Consider the following 17,565-nt stretch of genomic DNA (forward strand, 5'->3'; position numbering starts at 1 on the left):
TATAACTCAACATTCACACTGAAGATACACAGTAGACATAAGAATCAGTTTTCATGCCCTTTGTTTATTCTTTCATTTAAAATCTTTGTGGTAAAGATCATCATAATTACCCATTAACTTTCATGTACATCTTAAATGTTTCACTACACTGTTGGCAGCAAAGATTACACCGCAAAGCCGATTAAACTAGAAGCTAAATGGCTCTTCAGTCCTCTTTTGGAAGCAGTCTTTAAATGACAAGCATTAACTTTTGTCATAAACTGTATAACCACCAGATGGCGATATTAGCTTGTAAGTAATAAAACGGCATCAAAACAAACCTCTAGTCCGACCTGAGACCCAGCTCCTGATCGAATGATTATTTCATGGTGAGGAGATCCTCAGACAAAATGAACTTAAATACAGATTAATAACAGTTTGCTAAAGATGGAAACTCACTGCAAGGACAGAGAACTGCGTTTTTTTCACTTTAACATTTTTGTTTTCACATTGAACTTGAACATTTTTCGGTTATTTTGCAAATTCTCCTATTTTATATATTTAAATAGAAAACTGAGGAGAAATTCTTTGGTAAGTTAAATATTTTTTGGCAATTAAACTTTTTTTTTGAGGGCAAAGCCAAATATTCATCCAATTTAACCACCTGAGAAACATCCCCATAGCAAACAGGTTTCACAAATTCACATTTCTCAAAAACCTCCCAAAAGTCTTTACACGTCTCTTCTGTTAATCAGTGTCCAAAAGTAAATCGACACTTTTAAGGTGTATTGCTACTCTCAAGTGTCAGTGAAATATTTAATCTAATTTTACATGTTTTTGTTTTATGAAAGTATGTTTTGTGACCTTCAGTAACTCCATATTGTGGACAAAACCTCCACCAACAGCAGGGAACAGTTTCAATAATTTAACACTGTCTTGGTCATGATGTGCTGTGCAGCAGACAGAGGCATAAACCCAACATGCAGATACTCAGATGCAGAAGTGAACCTAAAAGGCAGCTTTATTGCTGGACTTGCAGGAAACCATAGTACAAAGAACTTCACTAGGAAGCTAGACTACAACACAGACAAGACACACAGCAAGCGTGAGCTCATGACAAGGGCTGTATCCCAATAAAGTAGGCAGCCTTAACGGTCCTCAAGGTCCGCGTACTCAAAGACCGCTAAGACCGGAAGTGCGAGGCTTGTAGGCTTGTTAAAGCCTCCGTCGCGCTGCCCAGGTTGCCTAGCAACCATGATACTAACAGCTGGAAACGTTTCATTCAGCTTTGTTTGACAGAAATGAAGGAGAAGATATTTTGTTCATTTGTTTCTACATGAGCTCTGTGTGATTTAATAAGTATCTGAGGCTGAGACCACAGGACTGTAAAACATGATTGTTGGGCTTCATTTCTGTACTGAACGGTCATTTTAAGATTAGCTAGTAAATAACAATTAGCTAATGTTGTTCATGAGACTAAAGTCATCTCACTTTGGTAATGTAAATATAATATGGCCAATATTAAAGTTATTATATTAATCATTATTAGTTATTACAGCAGTGAGTTTGAACTCTGTGTCAAATACTGAGCTTCAGTAAAGATTCAAGTTGCAGTTATTTATATTTCCTATCACCTTAAATATTCACTCAAAGACAAGTATCTTTGACAGTGTATATATAGATGTATCATATAAGAGACAAATATTGTTCGTTTAATATGTTGGCATGACTAAATGTGGCTCAGCTATAGGAGACAGAAAACGAACAAAATAAAGCAGCAAGTGATGCACACTGAGACTCAGACATGTAAGCTTGATACTGGGGAATAAACAGACCTGGAGACAAAAGGACAAAACACAGATGATAGAGAGACAGAGAGACGACAACAGGAGAGACTAAAGACAACACAAAGATGAGACAAATACAGACTAGACATGAAAAGGGGACAAACATGAACAGAAAAAGGAACCAAAACCTAGAAACATAAGCAACAAAACTCAGAGGCTCTCAAAACCTGAACCTAACTATTTCATAATTCTGAAGAATGAATAAAATGTCCAACAAACTCAAAAACCTGGGTCAAATTCCCAGGAGCATGACAGTCAGACATTAACCTTTTTCATTGAAAGGTATTCTGTAAAGTTCAGTTTTCAGATTCCACTTGAAGAGTCTCTTAAAAGCACCTGAAGGTAACTTCAGATTATCTTCCTGTTTCTAGGGCAGAATGATGGTCTTGTGTTATCAAACCTCAGGCTGGTGCCTCCAGTGTCCATGCATGCAGAAGCTTCTGGTTCATGTGTCAAACCATCCAAAACAGGAGTTTCCAAAACTGCCGGGGTGTAGTCTGTTCAATGTTTCATGTCATCCCTGCAGAGCCAGAGCACCAGGCCTCCTATTTTCAGTCAAGGAAGGTGAGACAAAACCAGTAACCATAGTGCTCTGTGTCAAATATTTTCTATTCTATTGTTTCTTTTCTATTCTGTCACTGTGTGTTAACCCTGTGCAGGGTGAACGCTGCCTTTTGCCCAGTGAAACCCGAGGTTGATGGATGTTACTGAGTATTACTAATCATGTCACAGAATCTATAAGACAAACTCATTTTACACTGTGGGTCACTTACAGGTAACTTTGATCATAAGTGGGCCGGACATGTGAAGCTGCACGATTAATGTGTAAAATTACAGACAAGTTCTTTTAGTTGATTCCCCAGACTGTCCTGTAATTATAAAATATAAATTCTTTCATTAACTTAAAAATAATGTCCTATTTTTCAAGAATCCACTATAAAAAAAAAAGACAAAGAAATAAATTACAAATTTAGTGGAAAAAAAAAACAGGAACTTTAATTGTTTAACTGTCACCTAATGACTTTGGTGTAGTATGAATAGCAACTAAGGGGGATTCTTTACAATGTCAAGAAAACCTAAAATTGTTATTAGTAGTAGTAGTAGTGATAAATGTTAAAATTCATTTCACATTTTCCAGTTTCTGGAGGCTGATTCTGCCCCCGAGCTTTATGTTTGAAACCTTTGTTATAAGGGATCTAAATATAATAAATGAGGAATAATCATCGCCTTTATCAGAAAAAATTATTTTGCTATACAACATGTGCAGGTACAATTTAATAAATTTTAAAATATTTTTTGCATTTGGTTAATCTGCTGTTTATTTTAACTTTAGTTTTATGGACAGGATTTCTAGGCGCAGCCAAGTGGCGGAGGGCTTTCACTTTGGTGGCCTCAGAATCTCATCTCTGATTTTTGCGGATGATGTGGTTCTGTTGGCTTCATCGGGTGAAGGCCTCCAGCTCGCACTGGAACGGTTCGCAGCCGAGTGTGAAGCAGCGGGAATGAGGATCAGCACCTCCAAATCTGAGGCCATGGTTCTCAGCCGGAAAAGGGTGGAGTGCCCACTCCGGGTCAGGGATGAGTTCCTGCCCCAAGTGGAGGAGTTCAAGTATCTCGGGGTCTTGTTTGTGAGTGATGGGAGAAGGGAGCCAGAGATCGACAGACGGATTGGGGCTGCAGCTGCAGTAATGCAGACGCTGCACCGGTCCGTCGTGGTGAAGAGGGAGCTGAGTGTAAAAGCAAAGCTCTCAATTTACCGGTCGATCTACGTCCCTACCCTCACCTATGGCCACGAGCTGTGGGTAGTGACCGAAAGAACAAGATCGCGGATACAAGCGGCGGAAATGAGCTTCCTCCGAAGGGTGGCTGGCCTCTCCCTTAGAGATAGGGTGAGAAGTTCGGCCATCCGGGAGGGGCTCAGAGTAGAGCAGCTGCTGCTCCACATCGAAAGGAGCCAGCTGAGGTGGTTCGGGCATCTGACAAGGATGCCCCCTGGGCGCCTCCTGGGTGAGGTGTTCCGGGCATGTCCCACCGGGAGGAGGCCCCGGGGCAGACCCAGGACACGCTGGAGAGATTATATCTCTCGGCTGGCCTGGGAACGCCTTGGTGTTCCCCCGGATAAGCTGGAGGAGGTGGCTGGGAAGAGGGAGGTCTGGGCCTCTCTGCTTAGGCTGCTGCCCCCGCGACCCGGCCTCGGATAAAGCGGATGAAGATGGATGGATGCTCTTTATTTTCTCAATTAATCACTTCACCGGCTGGTCTAAGGAACTGATCTTTTTCATCCAACCTTCAGTGCAGTACACACTCCAACATGCACAATGAAGCAAAGCACTAAAGAAAAGCTTTAGTGATTTGAGGAAGCAGAAATAGAGAAAAACTATTCAAAACTATTCAAACAAAAAACTCAGTCATTAAAATTGAGGCAGATTAATTTTCTGGCTGTAAATTAACTGATTCATCTCATAATCATTTGAGTTATTCTGATGTTTTTGTCTTTATTGAATGAACTGAGTTTGACAGAGCAGGTGGATTTAAGTAAATACTTTCCATTTTCATGTATAAGCTTTAAACTGGAGATGTGCTGATAGGACTGGAGGAGAAAAGAGCTCGTCTGTAGTCTGTGGCTTCTGACTCTGACAAACTCTTTGAGCTCCAGGAAACAAAACAGATGTTTATACCTCTGGAGTCCTCAGCAGGAACTGAAAGACTGAAGATTTGTTTCATAAAACTGAGCAGGCACTGAGTCGTCTCCAGCTACGGTACATTTCTCATCTGCTCTGAGCTGCTTCTCAAAAGCCTGCTGATGGATTAAATTTCCTTTAATTGTAGCTAAAGGCGCTGACTTTTTGTTGGATGCGACAGGCGCGATCTAAAGCAACTGTTGCCGTAAACGCCTTTATTTTCCATAAACCTGCAGACGTTGAGCTGCAGCTGTCTGCAGAGGCACGGTCATGTTAAAGCTACATCTGATCAAATGAAGCGCTCACAGCAGCAGCATGGGGATGTGCAAAAGTCTCCTCAACTTCTGCCTCAAAACTTTTAATACTCAGTGATAAAGTTTTATTGAGAAAGTGTTAAGATTCAATATTGAGGAAGGGTACAAGAGGTGATCGAAGAATAACCACACCGATCCGGCCGGGTGAAGTCAAACGATGATTTTAATGAATACACGCGTGGGAAGACAACTCTGTACGCAGACAGGAAGTAGTCTTCGACTTAATCAAAGCATGAACAGATATTTTATAGCATCAGGGTTTGTTTACTGACGCCCCTTCATGCGTCACAGATACATTTTATACATAGATCAGATCAACATCATCATGACTTTTCACCTAGAAAATCATCTTCTATTTTCATGGCTAGCCCTTCCTGTCTACCTTTCAGTTCTTGTCTTGTTCCTCTTTCTTGCCGAGACACCAAGAAACGGTTCCTCTTTTACCAAGACAATTTTGCAGTTACAGCCAAACATAACTAACCTCTCCTCTAAATAAATCTAACTTAAAGTGTGTGTGTGTGTGTGTGTGTGTGTGTTGACCTCACATGCTCTTTGTGTCACCTCTTCACCTACTGTCTGTGTCTCGTCCTCAAATGCTCTTTCTCAATTCACCTGTTGCACTTCTGACCTTTTACCAGACCAGAAGCTCACTGAGACTATGTGTATGTCTTCTACTAAATAAATGTTTTAATCAAGAACCTCTACTAAAACCTTAATATAAAATGATCTGATATATAAGTGTTTTGTAAGCATGTATTGCAATTCCTTCTATGGCTCCAAGTCACTTGCACAATAGATTGTCCGAACATCGCGCCGAACAAAGCTTCCGACCCCCAATTAATTGACCGAGCTCCAACTCTTTAATAAGCACAGATATGCATTGTGTATAAAATAGTCATAGCTGCTTAAGGCCTTCTTAAAGCTATCTGTTACATTGTTAAAGCCTCGTCTTAGCCTGCGGCTCAAAATAACTTCCTGCTTTCACTTCTGCATACAACTTCCTGTCAGCCTGCAACTCAGTCTTTCTGAAAGAGACACTGTTTAAACCTTGGAATGCAATATCCATGCTGCAGATTATATTATTAATGCAATGACAATTATTTAACAATAGCAGTAAAATAATTTCCCTCCTCGACACTCCCTCTTTTGACCTCTGGAACACCAGAGGTCACAATACATTGTGTCCTCACGCAGACCCTTCTCTGGTGGTCTCGAACCTCGAGATCTCCAGGATCCTCGCCCCTCCTGTGGTCGCCGAGATCGATCTTCTGCAAAAGAAACAAAACACCTTTCCTGCATCTCCCTAACTTATCCTATCTGGGACTCTTTAATCAAAAGCCTGATCCTAATTATCTTCTTAACTTATTGACTTGTATTTATGTATACTCTTCAACGTTACTCATCACTTTAAAATTCTTTAAGCGCTGGTTTCACGTCCAGTTGCTCGCTCTACTTTCCCTTATCTGATCATCAACATCCTGTGCACAAGTTGTCGCTGCTGCAAGTTAATCTACTCCAAAAGAAAACAACCACTTTAATCAATTAAGTTTAAGCATATAAGCAATTACTCCTGTATACATTTCATCATAGCTAAATGCTGCCTTGAAACAACTCCTATGTGTTAACACTAACTTCATTTTAAAACCTCACATTTCCTATGTTATCACCTGTTTTGGTATAACCTTTTTATTTCATTTTGCTCCCTTAATGTAACAATACCTTCTAATTCTAATGTATCAGACTTAACCAAAATATATGCTTTCCTTCCTCTTTGGTCCTTCTTTAAGTTCAGTTAAAAGCTAAATGAATTTAGGGCCTTTTGCCTGGAATCAATACTGTCATGTGTGTTTCTTAACTCTGTGTCTGTAAGCGTGTGCAATCCTTCATGAACTCATATTATCCTCACAGTAGATTGGCTAATCATAGCGCTAGCCAAAGGCTCGTGACCCTCCAGAGACAAATTTGAGCCACAACTCCTTTAAAAGCACAAAATGCAATATGTATAAAATAGTTATAACTGCACCTGAAATACAAAGTTAACATCATCATAAACATCTTATGGTCATCAAAGCAATGGGCAGGGCTGCGACCCAATTTAGCCCTGTCTGCGCACAAATTTTAGCCAACTTGTTTTTCAAATTTAGGTTCATCCTCTCTACCTTTCCTTGAGATTGAGGATGATAGCCCGTCCCGAACTTATGTTGCACTCCCAACATCCTCTCTACCTCGTGCAAATCTTTATTCTTGAAGTGAGTACCATTGTCTGATCTAATTCTCTTGGGAAACCCATGCCTTGGAATGTAATGATTGGTTAAGCACTTAATCACACTTTTCGCATCTTCACATTTGGTCGCCCATGCTTCGGGCCATCCAGTCAGAACATCCACACACACCAACAAATACCTCACCCCACCTGGGCCTGTATCAATCATGTCGGTATAATCAATCACGACCTCTTCTCCTGGCCTTCCTGGCATGAGAAACTTACCAGCTTCAGGTTTTACTGCTGGCTTTGGGTTGTGTGCCCCACAAATTAGGCACGTTCTGGCCTTTTCCAGTATCATCCTTCTCAAATCAGGATGCCACCATCGGCACAAATTTCTCTCCATCTGTTTCACTCCCACGTGACCAAGCCCGTGAGCCTCATTCACCTTTTGTTCCGCCATTTTGGCCGTTAAAGCGGGACGCCCATCTGGCCCCCTCCACAAACCGCCATCTTGCCAGGCTCCTTTGTTTTCCCACACCCCCTTTTCCTCTGGGGATGTCTCCTCCTGAGCCTGTCTAACTTCTTCCATGCTGTTAGTGCTAACCTCCTCTTCTGGGGTTACCTGCACCAGTTGTCTCTGTCCTTTGTAGCCCGCTGCTTCCTTTGCGGCTTCGTCAGCTTTCTGATTTCCTCTTGCCACCATACTGTCTGCTTGTGAGTGGCCTTTGCATTTTATAATACTTACCTCGTCTGGGTCCTCCAGGGCCTTTTCCAGTTCCTCCATTTCCTTTTTGTGACAGATGGGTGCATTAGTGGCCGTCCTGAACCCGGCTCTCTTCCACTGAGCCAGTTCCACATGAGCTGCTCCAAACGCATATGCTGAGTCAGTGTAGATGTTCACTCTCATGTTTTTAGCCAACCTCAAGGCTCAAGTTAGGGCTATCACTTCAGCTCTCTGGGCCGACTGTTGTCCCTCAATTTTTCCTGCTTCTTTCACCTGAAACTCAGTTCCTACTCTACAGACTACTGCATAGCCCGCTTTCAATCCTTCTTCATCTCTGTGGCAGCATCCATCTGTGAACCAATCCTCAGCTCCAAGTATGGGCTCTGCCTTTAGGTCTTCCCTGATTTTTCCTTCAACTTGGGCTTTCTTAATACAGTCATGTGGTTCTCCTGACCCCATTAGGTCTGCCATATTTATTCCTTCATGTGTGAATATCAAATTTGGCGCCTCTAAAATTTTGCTGAACCTTTGTTGCGTCAGTGGAGTCATTGTGAATGCCTGTGAGTTCACATAGGCCACTACACTGTGTGTAGTAAGCACTTTCAGTGGGTGTTCCCTCACTATATGTGCTGTTTTCTGAATTATCTTTGCTACTCCTGCTGCGTGTTGTGTGCATGTGGGATGCCTTGCTTCTGTTGAATTTAATCTTATGCTAACATACATAAGTACATCCCTACCTCCCCCTTTTTTCTGAAACAACACACCATTCACAACTCCCTTTGTTTCTGAAACATCAAGATAAAATGCCTCATCATAGTTAGGTGTGGCCAGATCTGTGGCTCTTGACAAATCCTGTTTTAGTGAAATGAACGCTGTCTCTGTGTCCGGCGTCCAAGGCAATTCAGCCTTCAGATTTCGAACACCAACTTTCTTGATCAGGTCCCTTAAAGGGGCCGTTTTACCCGCATAGTTCGGAATGAACTGCCTGCTGTAACCTGTCAAGCCAAGAAAGGAAAGCAACTCCTTCACAGTTCTTGGTTTTGGATGTGTCAGAATTTGGTCTCTGTGTGTGTTCATTAACCCCACTGATCTGTGTGCGATCACCCGGCCCAGGAATGTTACCTCTGGCCGGACCAACTGCAGTTTTTCTTTGCTCACTTTGAAGCCACACTCCGCCAATCTGTTCAACACCACGAGCAATGCTACCGTACAGGCCGCTGCTGACGGGGCTGCAATAAGAAGATCATCAACATACTCTATTAATGTACAGCCCCCTGGCAGTTGACATGGGGACAATGCCTCTTTCAACACCTGATTAAAAATTCCTGGTGAGAGTGCAAAGCCTTGTGGTAGGCGTGTGTACCTAAATTTGCGGCCTCTGTATGTGAATGAGAAAATGTCTCTGAGTGACTCGTGCAGTGGGAGACAAAAGAATGCATTCGCTAGGTCAATACATGTGAAATGGTATGTCAGACTTCAGCTGGAACAGGACAGGCGAACAGTTAGCTAGACCTACATCTGTGGGCCCTGCGGACCACAAAGTACCAGGCAATTTTGAGAGCTCAGCTACTGCATCAGGATGATCCATTCTTTCCCTGCCATGTATTCTGGAGATTTCTTTATGTTCTAAGATCACTGCATCGTTGGACAAACAAGTTATGCGATATATTTTACATTTTGGTGCATACCAGACATTTGGAATTTGGGTGCTTTGCCAGCATGCGTTGTCCAGCGCCCGCTTGACCATTGGTCCCAGATCTCTTGGCCCATGACCCTCGTGGACCGCCAATGTAATGTGAGGGGTTGAATCCTCTCCCACATTGTACCAAGGCAGTTGTTCCTCAGTAAATTTCACAGCCGCGGCCACACCTTCTGGTCCAACATAAATGTTATGTGTCTGCACATTCCACGTCTGTCCCTCAAGATCAGACTGGAACTGTTCCCGATAGATATCGTTATCTTCCCTATCATAAAAGAGTGTAACGTGGAAAGGATCTCGCGGGGGGAATAGACGGCCAGGCTCATTATCCAGGGTTTCCACAGCTGATAATGTCTCAGAATGCCTTCTTCCACTAGCCTCCCCCAGTAGATTTCGGCAGTGGGTTGTTCAGAGTTCTGGACTAAATATTGAGTCTTTGAAGGTGATCCCAGTTTCACAAGCAGGTCCCTGCCCATGAGATTTTCCAGGCACCTGTGAGGACACCACATATTGGTGCTTCAAAGTCTGTTTTCCCAGCTTTGTCAATGCTGGATCCGTCAATGGCAGTGTCATTGGAATCCCGGAAAAGCCTACCACATTAACTGTGTGACAGGAGAGTGTTGCACTGTCTGGTGTGTCTTTCAATGTTGAGTATGTTGCTCCAGTATCCACCAGGAAGGGCAATTCAGTGCCTTCCGCGGTCATCGACAGCATGGGTTCTGCCGTTCCCACGCTGTTCGGTTTCTCCGGGCTCCGTCAGTATTGCTCCCCCTCCCAGCCCCAGTCGGCTACTGGGTACTGGGGGGCTGGTGCTGCATTCGGGTTTGGAGCTTGATGTGCTCCCCTGTAAGCAACTCTTTGTCTTGGGCCTCCTCGTGCCTGGGGTTGATAGCCTCGCCTCTGATAATTTCGCTGCGATTCAGGGCATTCTCGGGACCAGTGTCCTTCTGCTCCACAGCTGTAACAGCCAGTCCAAGACACACTGCCAGGATTCCCCGGATTCCGAGCCCTTTGTCCTCCCCTCACGGATCCACCACGCCCTCTCTGCGGTCCACCGGTCCCCCAATTCCCTACGGGTTGACGCTGCCTTGGTGCATTGGCGGGCCAACGGTCATCAGGGTAGAGACCCGGATCCTGATCTGGCCAGTCAGGCACAGGATCTGGCTGAGGCCTTGCCACCATTATAGTCTTATTTAGTTCTTTCGGTTCTTTTTTCTTCGCATTATATTTTTCGCGAGCCTCACCCAGCTGCAGCCTAAGCAGCTGCGCCTGTGCTTCATCTAACTCTTTCTTTTGTTTGTTCGTCAAATCCTGTTCCTGCTGAAGTCTGTGGGTCACATGTCTCTCCCACTGCACCGAGTCTGCAACGGCAAAATCTGGGTTCTTTTCCAAGTCAACTGCAACCTGGTTGGGCAGCCCTGCCAGCACTGCCGAACGAAACCACGCTCTACTTTCACCCTCCTTCCCCGGATGTATTCCTGTTTCTAACAACCATTGTTCCTTTGCTTTAGCTAAACACTCTCTGGGTTTCTTTTTGGGATCCCAAATAATTTTTGGAATGGCTCCAGAGTTAGGAGTTGGGTACTTCTCCCGGACTGCATCTGCTAAGTCATTCTGCACCTCATGGTATTGTAGGTCATTTGCATATCTGGTTGTTTGAGCTATCTGCTCTACATCTGCTAACCCACCACCCAGCATACAACGTCCGGCCAAGGCGCGAAAGTCGCCCAGCGCTAATTCTTCTCCTTCCCAATGTTCTCCCTTGGTTATTGGTGGAAGTTGTTTAACCAATGCTTCCAAATCTCTCACCTTATAGGCGCGATAAACTGGTTCGTTCTCTGGACCTACTATTAGAGGCAGATTTAAACCAGGGTCAGGAGCTCCTTGTTCAAAACTCACTCTTCTACTCTTCCTCAACTTTCCTTTCCCCTTTGAGCTCTTAAATATGGGCCGTCTCTGTGCTTGGTCTCTCTTCACACTTCTTTTCCTCAAAATTAGGCTTGTACTTGGTTGAGGTTCAGCTCCTCCATCTTCGTCCTCCTCATCGTCTTCTTCTTCTGATGACGTCGCACGGTCTTCATTCTCCTCTTCTGGCCCTCCCTGCATTACTCTCTGCTTTATAACCTCCAATGCCGTTAATGCCTCTATGGACGCACGTAGGGCCTCATGCATTTGTCCATACACTTCTCCTTCAGTTTTTAACACCAAGCTCAGAGGTATTTTATCACCCAGCCCTTTCTGTTGGGATGTAATAGGTTTACTTACCTCAACCTCCATCGCTTGGCACTCTTTCTCTGCTGATTTTAATACTCCAGGTGAAGCCAAACGAATAGCTTTCTTAAGCTGTTCAAGCTGATCCTTCAGAGGTTTGCATCCCCTTTTCCCACTAGGTGTCGCACCCGAGCTGTCAGCCATTCTCTGAAACACAGACTTACCTCTTCCAATGGCGTTGGTCGACTCCACCTTCTTGGTCTAGGTCACCCAGACACGCTTAACTTTCGGTTTCAGTCTTCGTCTCGCTGTTCTCGCAACCACTGGCTCCTCTTCCCCTGCTCGGTGATACACAAAGTTTAACCCAGCACTTTAGACGCTGTCCTCGCGTTCTCAAGCGTTGACACTCAATCAAAATTATTCGCCCTCAAAGTGTTAATATATGACACCAGCAACCCTTATGCGCAACGCGCTCACCTCCGTATACTTACCTCTCCAATAGTTCCTCGGATTAGTGTTTTTTCATTTATTTTAAACCCATTAACGGCGCTGCGCGTCCCTTATATACTTTACAGCAACACACCCTCAAGCATCCCGTACTAATAAATCTAAAACCAAGAAATCACCTTTATGACATTATGTCAAAGCTTTCTCCATGTTGCACAGCCTGCCACAGGTTTAACAAAAAATCGCTGCCCGAGAAGGCTCCCACATATCAAGGTGGTCGTTTTCACAAACTTCCAGCAGACCCTCAAATAAACAAAAACAACGACCCAGGCAGGCTTCCAGTTCAGCCTCCTCAATTTCTATGCACACCGAAAACTCATGGGGAGATTCTTCTGTCTCCCCGTGTCCTACACAATTCACCTCCAAATGATCCCCTACAATTGAAATTTCAGTGTGGAATGACGCAGAGATTAACATTTCCTTATTTATTCACTATATGTAACCTGAATTTTCTCTCTCTTATCAAATAACAAAGGTTATCTTTACAATTTGTTATTGAACTACTAATTAAGTTGCTTTTTATGGTGTCAGTGATAAACTGCCCCTAAAAAGTCCACTTTATTGCGTGCTCATTGAGTTACTCCTATCAAAGCTATTTAACAAGTTCAATTTACACATACTCATTAATTTGTCACGCTTATTAGTGGCTCATGGTTGCTTAAAGCCTATGTCTGACTTGACCACAGAGTTAGAGCATCATTCAATCCTCTCAGGATGACCACTCCACTTACTCTGCATCCAGTCAGCTCATGAATTAACAACCCTTGCAGACTGTAACCCTTTTATTTTTTGTTTATGCCTTCAAATCCACCTTAAATCTTCTTTACCTAAACGTTGGTTTTAAACACAAACAATTCTTATATTCTATTTTGAAACGCTGTCACCATTCATATATTCACAATGTTATTATTTACTAAGCCAGCATTTTAATTGCAGACATTTATCCACATTTGCAAACAATAGTTATAGAGCTGAATGACACACAAAACCGAAAGCATAGTCCTCTCATGCGCTCTGCATCAGCTGCCTCATTTGCATGCACACACACTCTTCATCTAAGAATAGCAGCAGGCAGTCAGTGCATTGCTGACTCGACCCACAGAGATCTTTTTATTACAGAGACGTCTTATATTTACAACTGCACAGATTTTAAACCTTTTAACACCTATCGAATTTCGACAAATTTAACATAACAGTTTAACCGATAAACTCCCTGAGTTTTTTGCGATCAATTAACCAGTATCAAGACTTTAACTGTTTCTGGCCTCATTTCTAAAATCCCTAACTCAATTTAAAAGCGTCAACCAACCCAAACTTTTTGAAGTTTTAGGTTAAAGTTACACGCCCGAAGTCCACTTCTGCTGGCCAAAAAAGCGCAGATACCGTTGCAAACGGTAAGGAGACTCTAACTCCTAGCTTAATTCCGGGATGCCCTGTACCCCACAGCTAAACCACACTGAACTAACCCTCTTCGCCGAGAGGTCAATGTCGCGCGTCCACGACAAGGAGGGAGCGTAACCTCCGGGCTCTGCGCTTCCTAGCAGACTCGAACTGCCGTTCTAGAATAATTTATAATACTTTGAAACAACAATCAACACCCGAAACAAGTGTATAACTGAAGCAGGTGCAACCTAGTGGTCAAATGGAGACTCCAACTCACAAAATGACCGCTCAGGTCCACTCTTATGACCAAATTTGGACTCTAACCAACACAATAACCAATTCCCTACCAAACTACTTGAGACTCTAACTCAATTTCTTTGGGACTTCAACCCAGTATTTAAACTTTTCTTATCAGACTCTTAACTACTTTCATTTCTTCTTAGCAGAACTCTAACTGCTTCAACTCATGAGATTTTCATCAAAATCAAAACAGACATCCACCAGTAACTTCAGTGAGTAGACTTAAATTTTATCATATCCAATTCGGCACACTTTGGAAATAATTCAACAGGTAGTGCCTTACCTTTTGGATAAGCCGGCTTATGCCCACTCACTTAGACCACTGGAATTCATGTCTGCCCGTCAGACCACCTAAGACCCCGGATTTCTCCGTCCAAACCTCCAACTCTCCCTCCTCAATAACCGGACGAAGCCCCCAAATGTTAAGATTCAATATTGAGGAAGGGTACAAGAGGTGATCGAAGAATAACCACACCGATCCGGCCGGGTGAAGTCAAACGATGATTTTAATGAATACACGCGTGGGAAGACAACTCTGTACGCAGACAGGAAGTAGTCTTCGACTTAATCAAAGCATGAACAGATATTTTATAGCATCAGGGTTTGTTTACTGACGCCCCTTCATGCGTCACAGATACATTTTATACATAGATCAGATCAACATCATCATGACTTTTCACCTAGAAAATCATCTTCTATTTTCATGGCTAGCCCTTCCTGTCTACCTTTCAGTTCTTGTCTTGTTCCTCTTTCTTGCCGAGACACCAAGAAACGGTTCCTCTTTTACCAAGACAATTTTGCAGTTACAGCCAAACATAACTAACCTCTCCTCTAAATAAATCTAACTTAAAGTGTGTGTGTGTGTGTGTGTGTGTGTGTTGACCTCACATGCTCTTTGTGTCACCTCTTCACCTACTGTCTGTGTCTCGTCCTCAAATGCTCTTTCTCAATTCACCTGTTGCACTTCTGACCTTTTACCAGACCAGAAGCTCACTGAGACTATGTGTATGTCTTCTACTAAATAAATGTTTTAATCAAGAACCTCTACTAAAACCTTAATATAAAATGATCTGATATATAAGTGTTTTGTAAGCATGTATTGCAATTCCTTCTATGGCTCCAAGTCACTTGCACAATAGATTGTCCGAACATCGCGCCGAACAAAGCTTCCGACCCCCAATTAATTGACCGAGCTCCAACTCTTTAATAAGCACAGATATGCATTGTGTATAAAATAGTCATAGCTGCTTAAGGCCTTCTTAAAGCTATCTGTTACATTGTTAAAGCCTCGTCTTAGCCTGCGGCTCAAAATAACTTCCTGCTTTCACTTCTGCATACAACTTCCTGTCAGCCTGCAACTCAGTCTTTCTGAAAGAGACACTGTTTAAACCTTGGAATGCAATATCCATGCTGCAGATTATATTATTAATGCAATGACAATTATTTAACAATAGCAGTAAAATAATTTCCCTCCTCGACAAAAGTAACTTCCCAAACTGGGTCACGTTCTTTTCTTTTTTACTTTAAGTACAGCTGCATGAAAAAAGTTATTTATACTTTATTAAGTATATTTTACCGCTTTCTGATTGTAGCACAAAAAAGAGATTAAAGATAAAAAGAGTCATTTATGGGAAATGACAGAGACAGACACCTTTTTATAGGCTCACTGTATTAAAACCCAGCAGCACTGTCACCAAAGCACTTGCTCATAAAGGTCATATGATTGTTGGTGTTTTCTCTGTTTTCTGTATTATTGTAGGTTCTTTACTTTACAATAGAAAAGGCATTGAGGCAACTGTAGTTGTCATTTGGTGCAATATCAATAAAACTGAATTGAATTGATAATGATTTGTAAAAAAAAATCTCTTAAATAGTTTTAAACTTACTTAAAGAACATCAATCCGTAAGTAAAAAATAAATTCCAGAAAGAAAAACAACATATTTTCAGTCGTCTGGCTCATCGTGACAGGTTTGATGAGCCCTGTGGTGTTCAGGTGTATAATGTGGTGTGGAGGTTTGTATGCAGCAGCACCGAGGTCCTCAGCTGATTTTAATTTCAAATATGTGTCTTGGGCGTAACTTTGTTTATGGCAGCCTGTGTGATTCATGCTGTATTCACCTTGCACGCTAAGGTGCTGGCCAATTAAATCACCAGGAAGGCCGATGAACACCCGCCAGGCTGCATGAAGTTTGATTAAAATCTGCTGCAGAACATAACTGTGAATTCTGACAGCCAATTTCAAATGTTAGTGTTTCAGTCACTAAAGACTGGCAGTAAATGGAAATGTCAAATGATTCATTACAAGGAGCTGCCAACTTTAGAGGTTAATCGTGACAAATCTTTTCCTTCACTCAGGTTAGCTAGTAGATTGCGGCTCAAGCAGTGAACACATGTTATCTCTATTCGGACTTTCCCAAGTGTTCTTTATTTTTTGCTCTTGCTGTTTTCTTTTATTAAGCAGCTTTAATCTTGTCCCAGCTGTGGTTCAGGTGGTACAATTGGTACCAGTCACAGGGTCAGTGGATTGGTCCACAGTTTCCTCCAGTCCACATGCCAAAGTATCCTTGGACAAGACACTGAACCCCAAGTCCATCAGCGTGTGTGAATGTTGGCTAAAGCCCTCAGGCACAGATAGAAGTGCTGCATGAACGTGTGTGACTGGGTACATGAGACATGTAGCAGAAAGTGCTGTGAGTAGACAGGACCTATGCAAGTACCACATCATTTACAAACAACCAACACTTTTCATTTTCACTTTTTTTCACTTTCATTGTGTTTTTATTTTGCCAGGGTGCATGCCTTATTTTCTCTCATCCAGTGTTATGTTGAATTATTCATCATTCAGTCTTACGTGGAGTTCAGGTCCAGAGATCATAATTGAGGCCAAACGCCACTTTTAAGATATAGGGTATAAAACTTTATTTTTAAATAAAAAGGGCAGTGATGCTAAAGCAGCCTTTAGTTATGCTGCTATCTCCTTAAATCTAGTGTTGCTAGCTATTTCCCAGGCTAACTGCTGCTCAGTTCCCCAAAACAAACAACCACTGAAAAGTTAAAAATGTGCTCTGATGAAATGATCAGTTTGGCTGGAGTCTCTGCTGTTGCAATAAAGTAATAATGTCTTAACATCCATCCATCCAGGGTTTCTGGAGATGAGAGGATTTAGAGGTTAGCAGTGAAATAGCTCGATAAAGGAGAATCCATGTTCTAGTATTTCTGAAACAAACAAACAAAAACATGGAAAACCATCAAAACTTTGTATGAAATGTAAGGAAAGTTGTGTCTGGTCATTTATTTGTTTGTTGTAAAAATGCTTCTTGGCAACAAATCTTATGTCAGTTTAGCTAATATGACATATGTAGTAGCAAATAATAAATAAATAATAACCTGTGGTATGCTTACACTTGATCTACATGCAACTATACAAACATGTCAGGATTATTATATTGACTGCTTGATCTACTGCAGTGACAACACTGAGGCCTCAAACCTGTCACGATCCTGGATCATTGACGCAGCGTTTTCAGTTTTCTTGTGTTTTGATGTCATTTTGTATTATGTTTCATGTTTAAGTCGTCTTTGGTTAAGTTGATTCTCTAGTGCCGAGGTTGTCCCTGTTTAGATGTGTATTAGTTAGTATTTCCCCCCTTGTGTCTTTGCCCTCTGTGTCTCCCTCTGTGTGGCTGTGATTGTCTTTGTTGTGAGTTCTTGCT

The 17,565-nt window shown here is 42.4% G+C and overlaps 1 protein-coding gene across 1 annotated transcript; it reads right to left on the reverse strand.

The window, feature by feature from the left end:
* Positions 1-10,206: 10,206 nt before the first annotated feature.
* Positions 10,207-12,548, reverse strand: LOC147307875 (uncharacterized). Its single transcript, XM_086273023.1, has one exon. The coding sequence runs from the start codon at positions 11,863-11,865 to the stop codon at positions 10,207-10,209; it is 1,659 nt and encodes a 552-aa protein (XP_086129149.1). The 5' UTR covers positions 11,866-12,548.
* Between the last annotated feature and the right edge of the window lie 5,017 nt (positions 12,549-17,565).

Source organism: Aulonocara sp. 'chitande type north' Nkhata Bay, linkage group LG18 (assembly GCF_057382095.1).
Source record: "Aulonocara sp. 'chitande type north' Nkhata Bay isolate Kocher_YH1m ecotype deep benthic linkage group LG18, A_spYH_male_GT1.1, whole genome shotgun sequence".
Taxonomy (NCBI): Eukaryota; Metazoa; Chordata; class Actinopteri; order Cichliformes; family Cichlidae; genus Aulonocara; species Aulonocara sp. 'chitande type north' Nkhata Bay.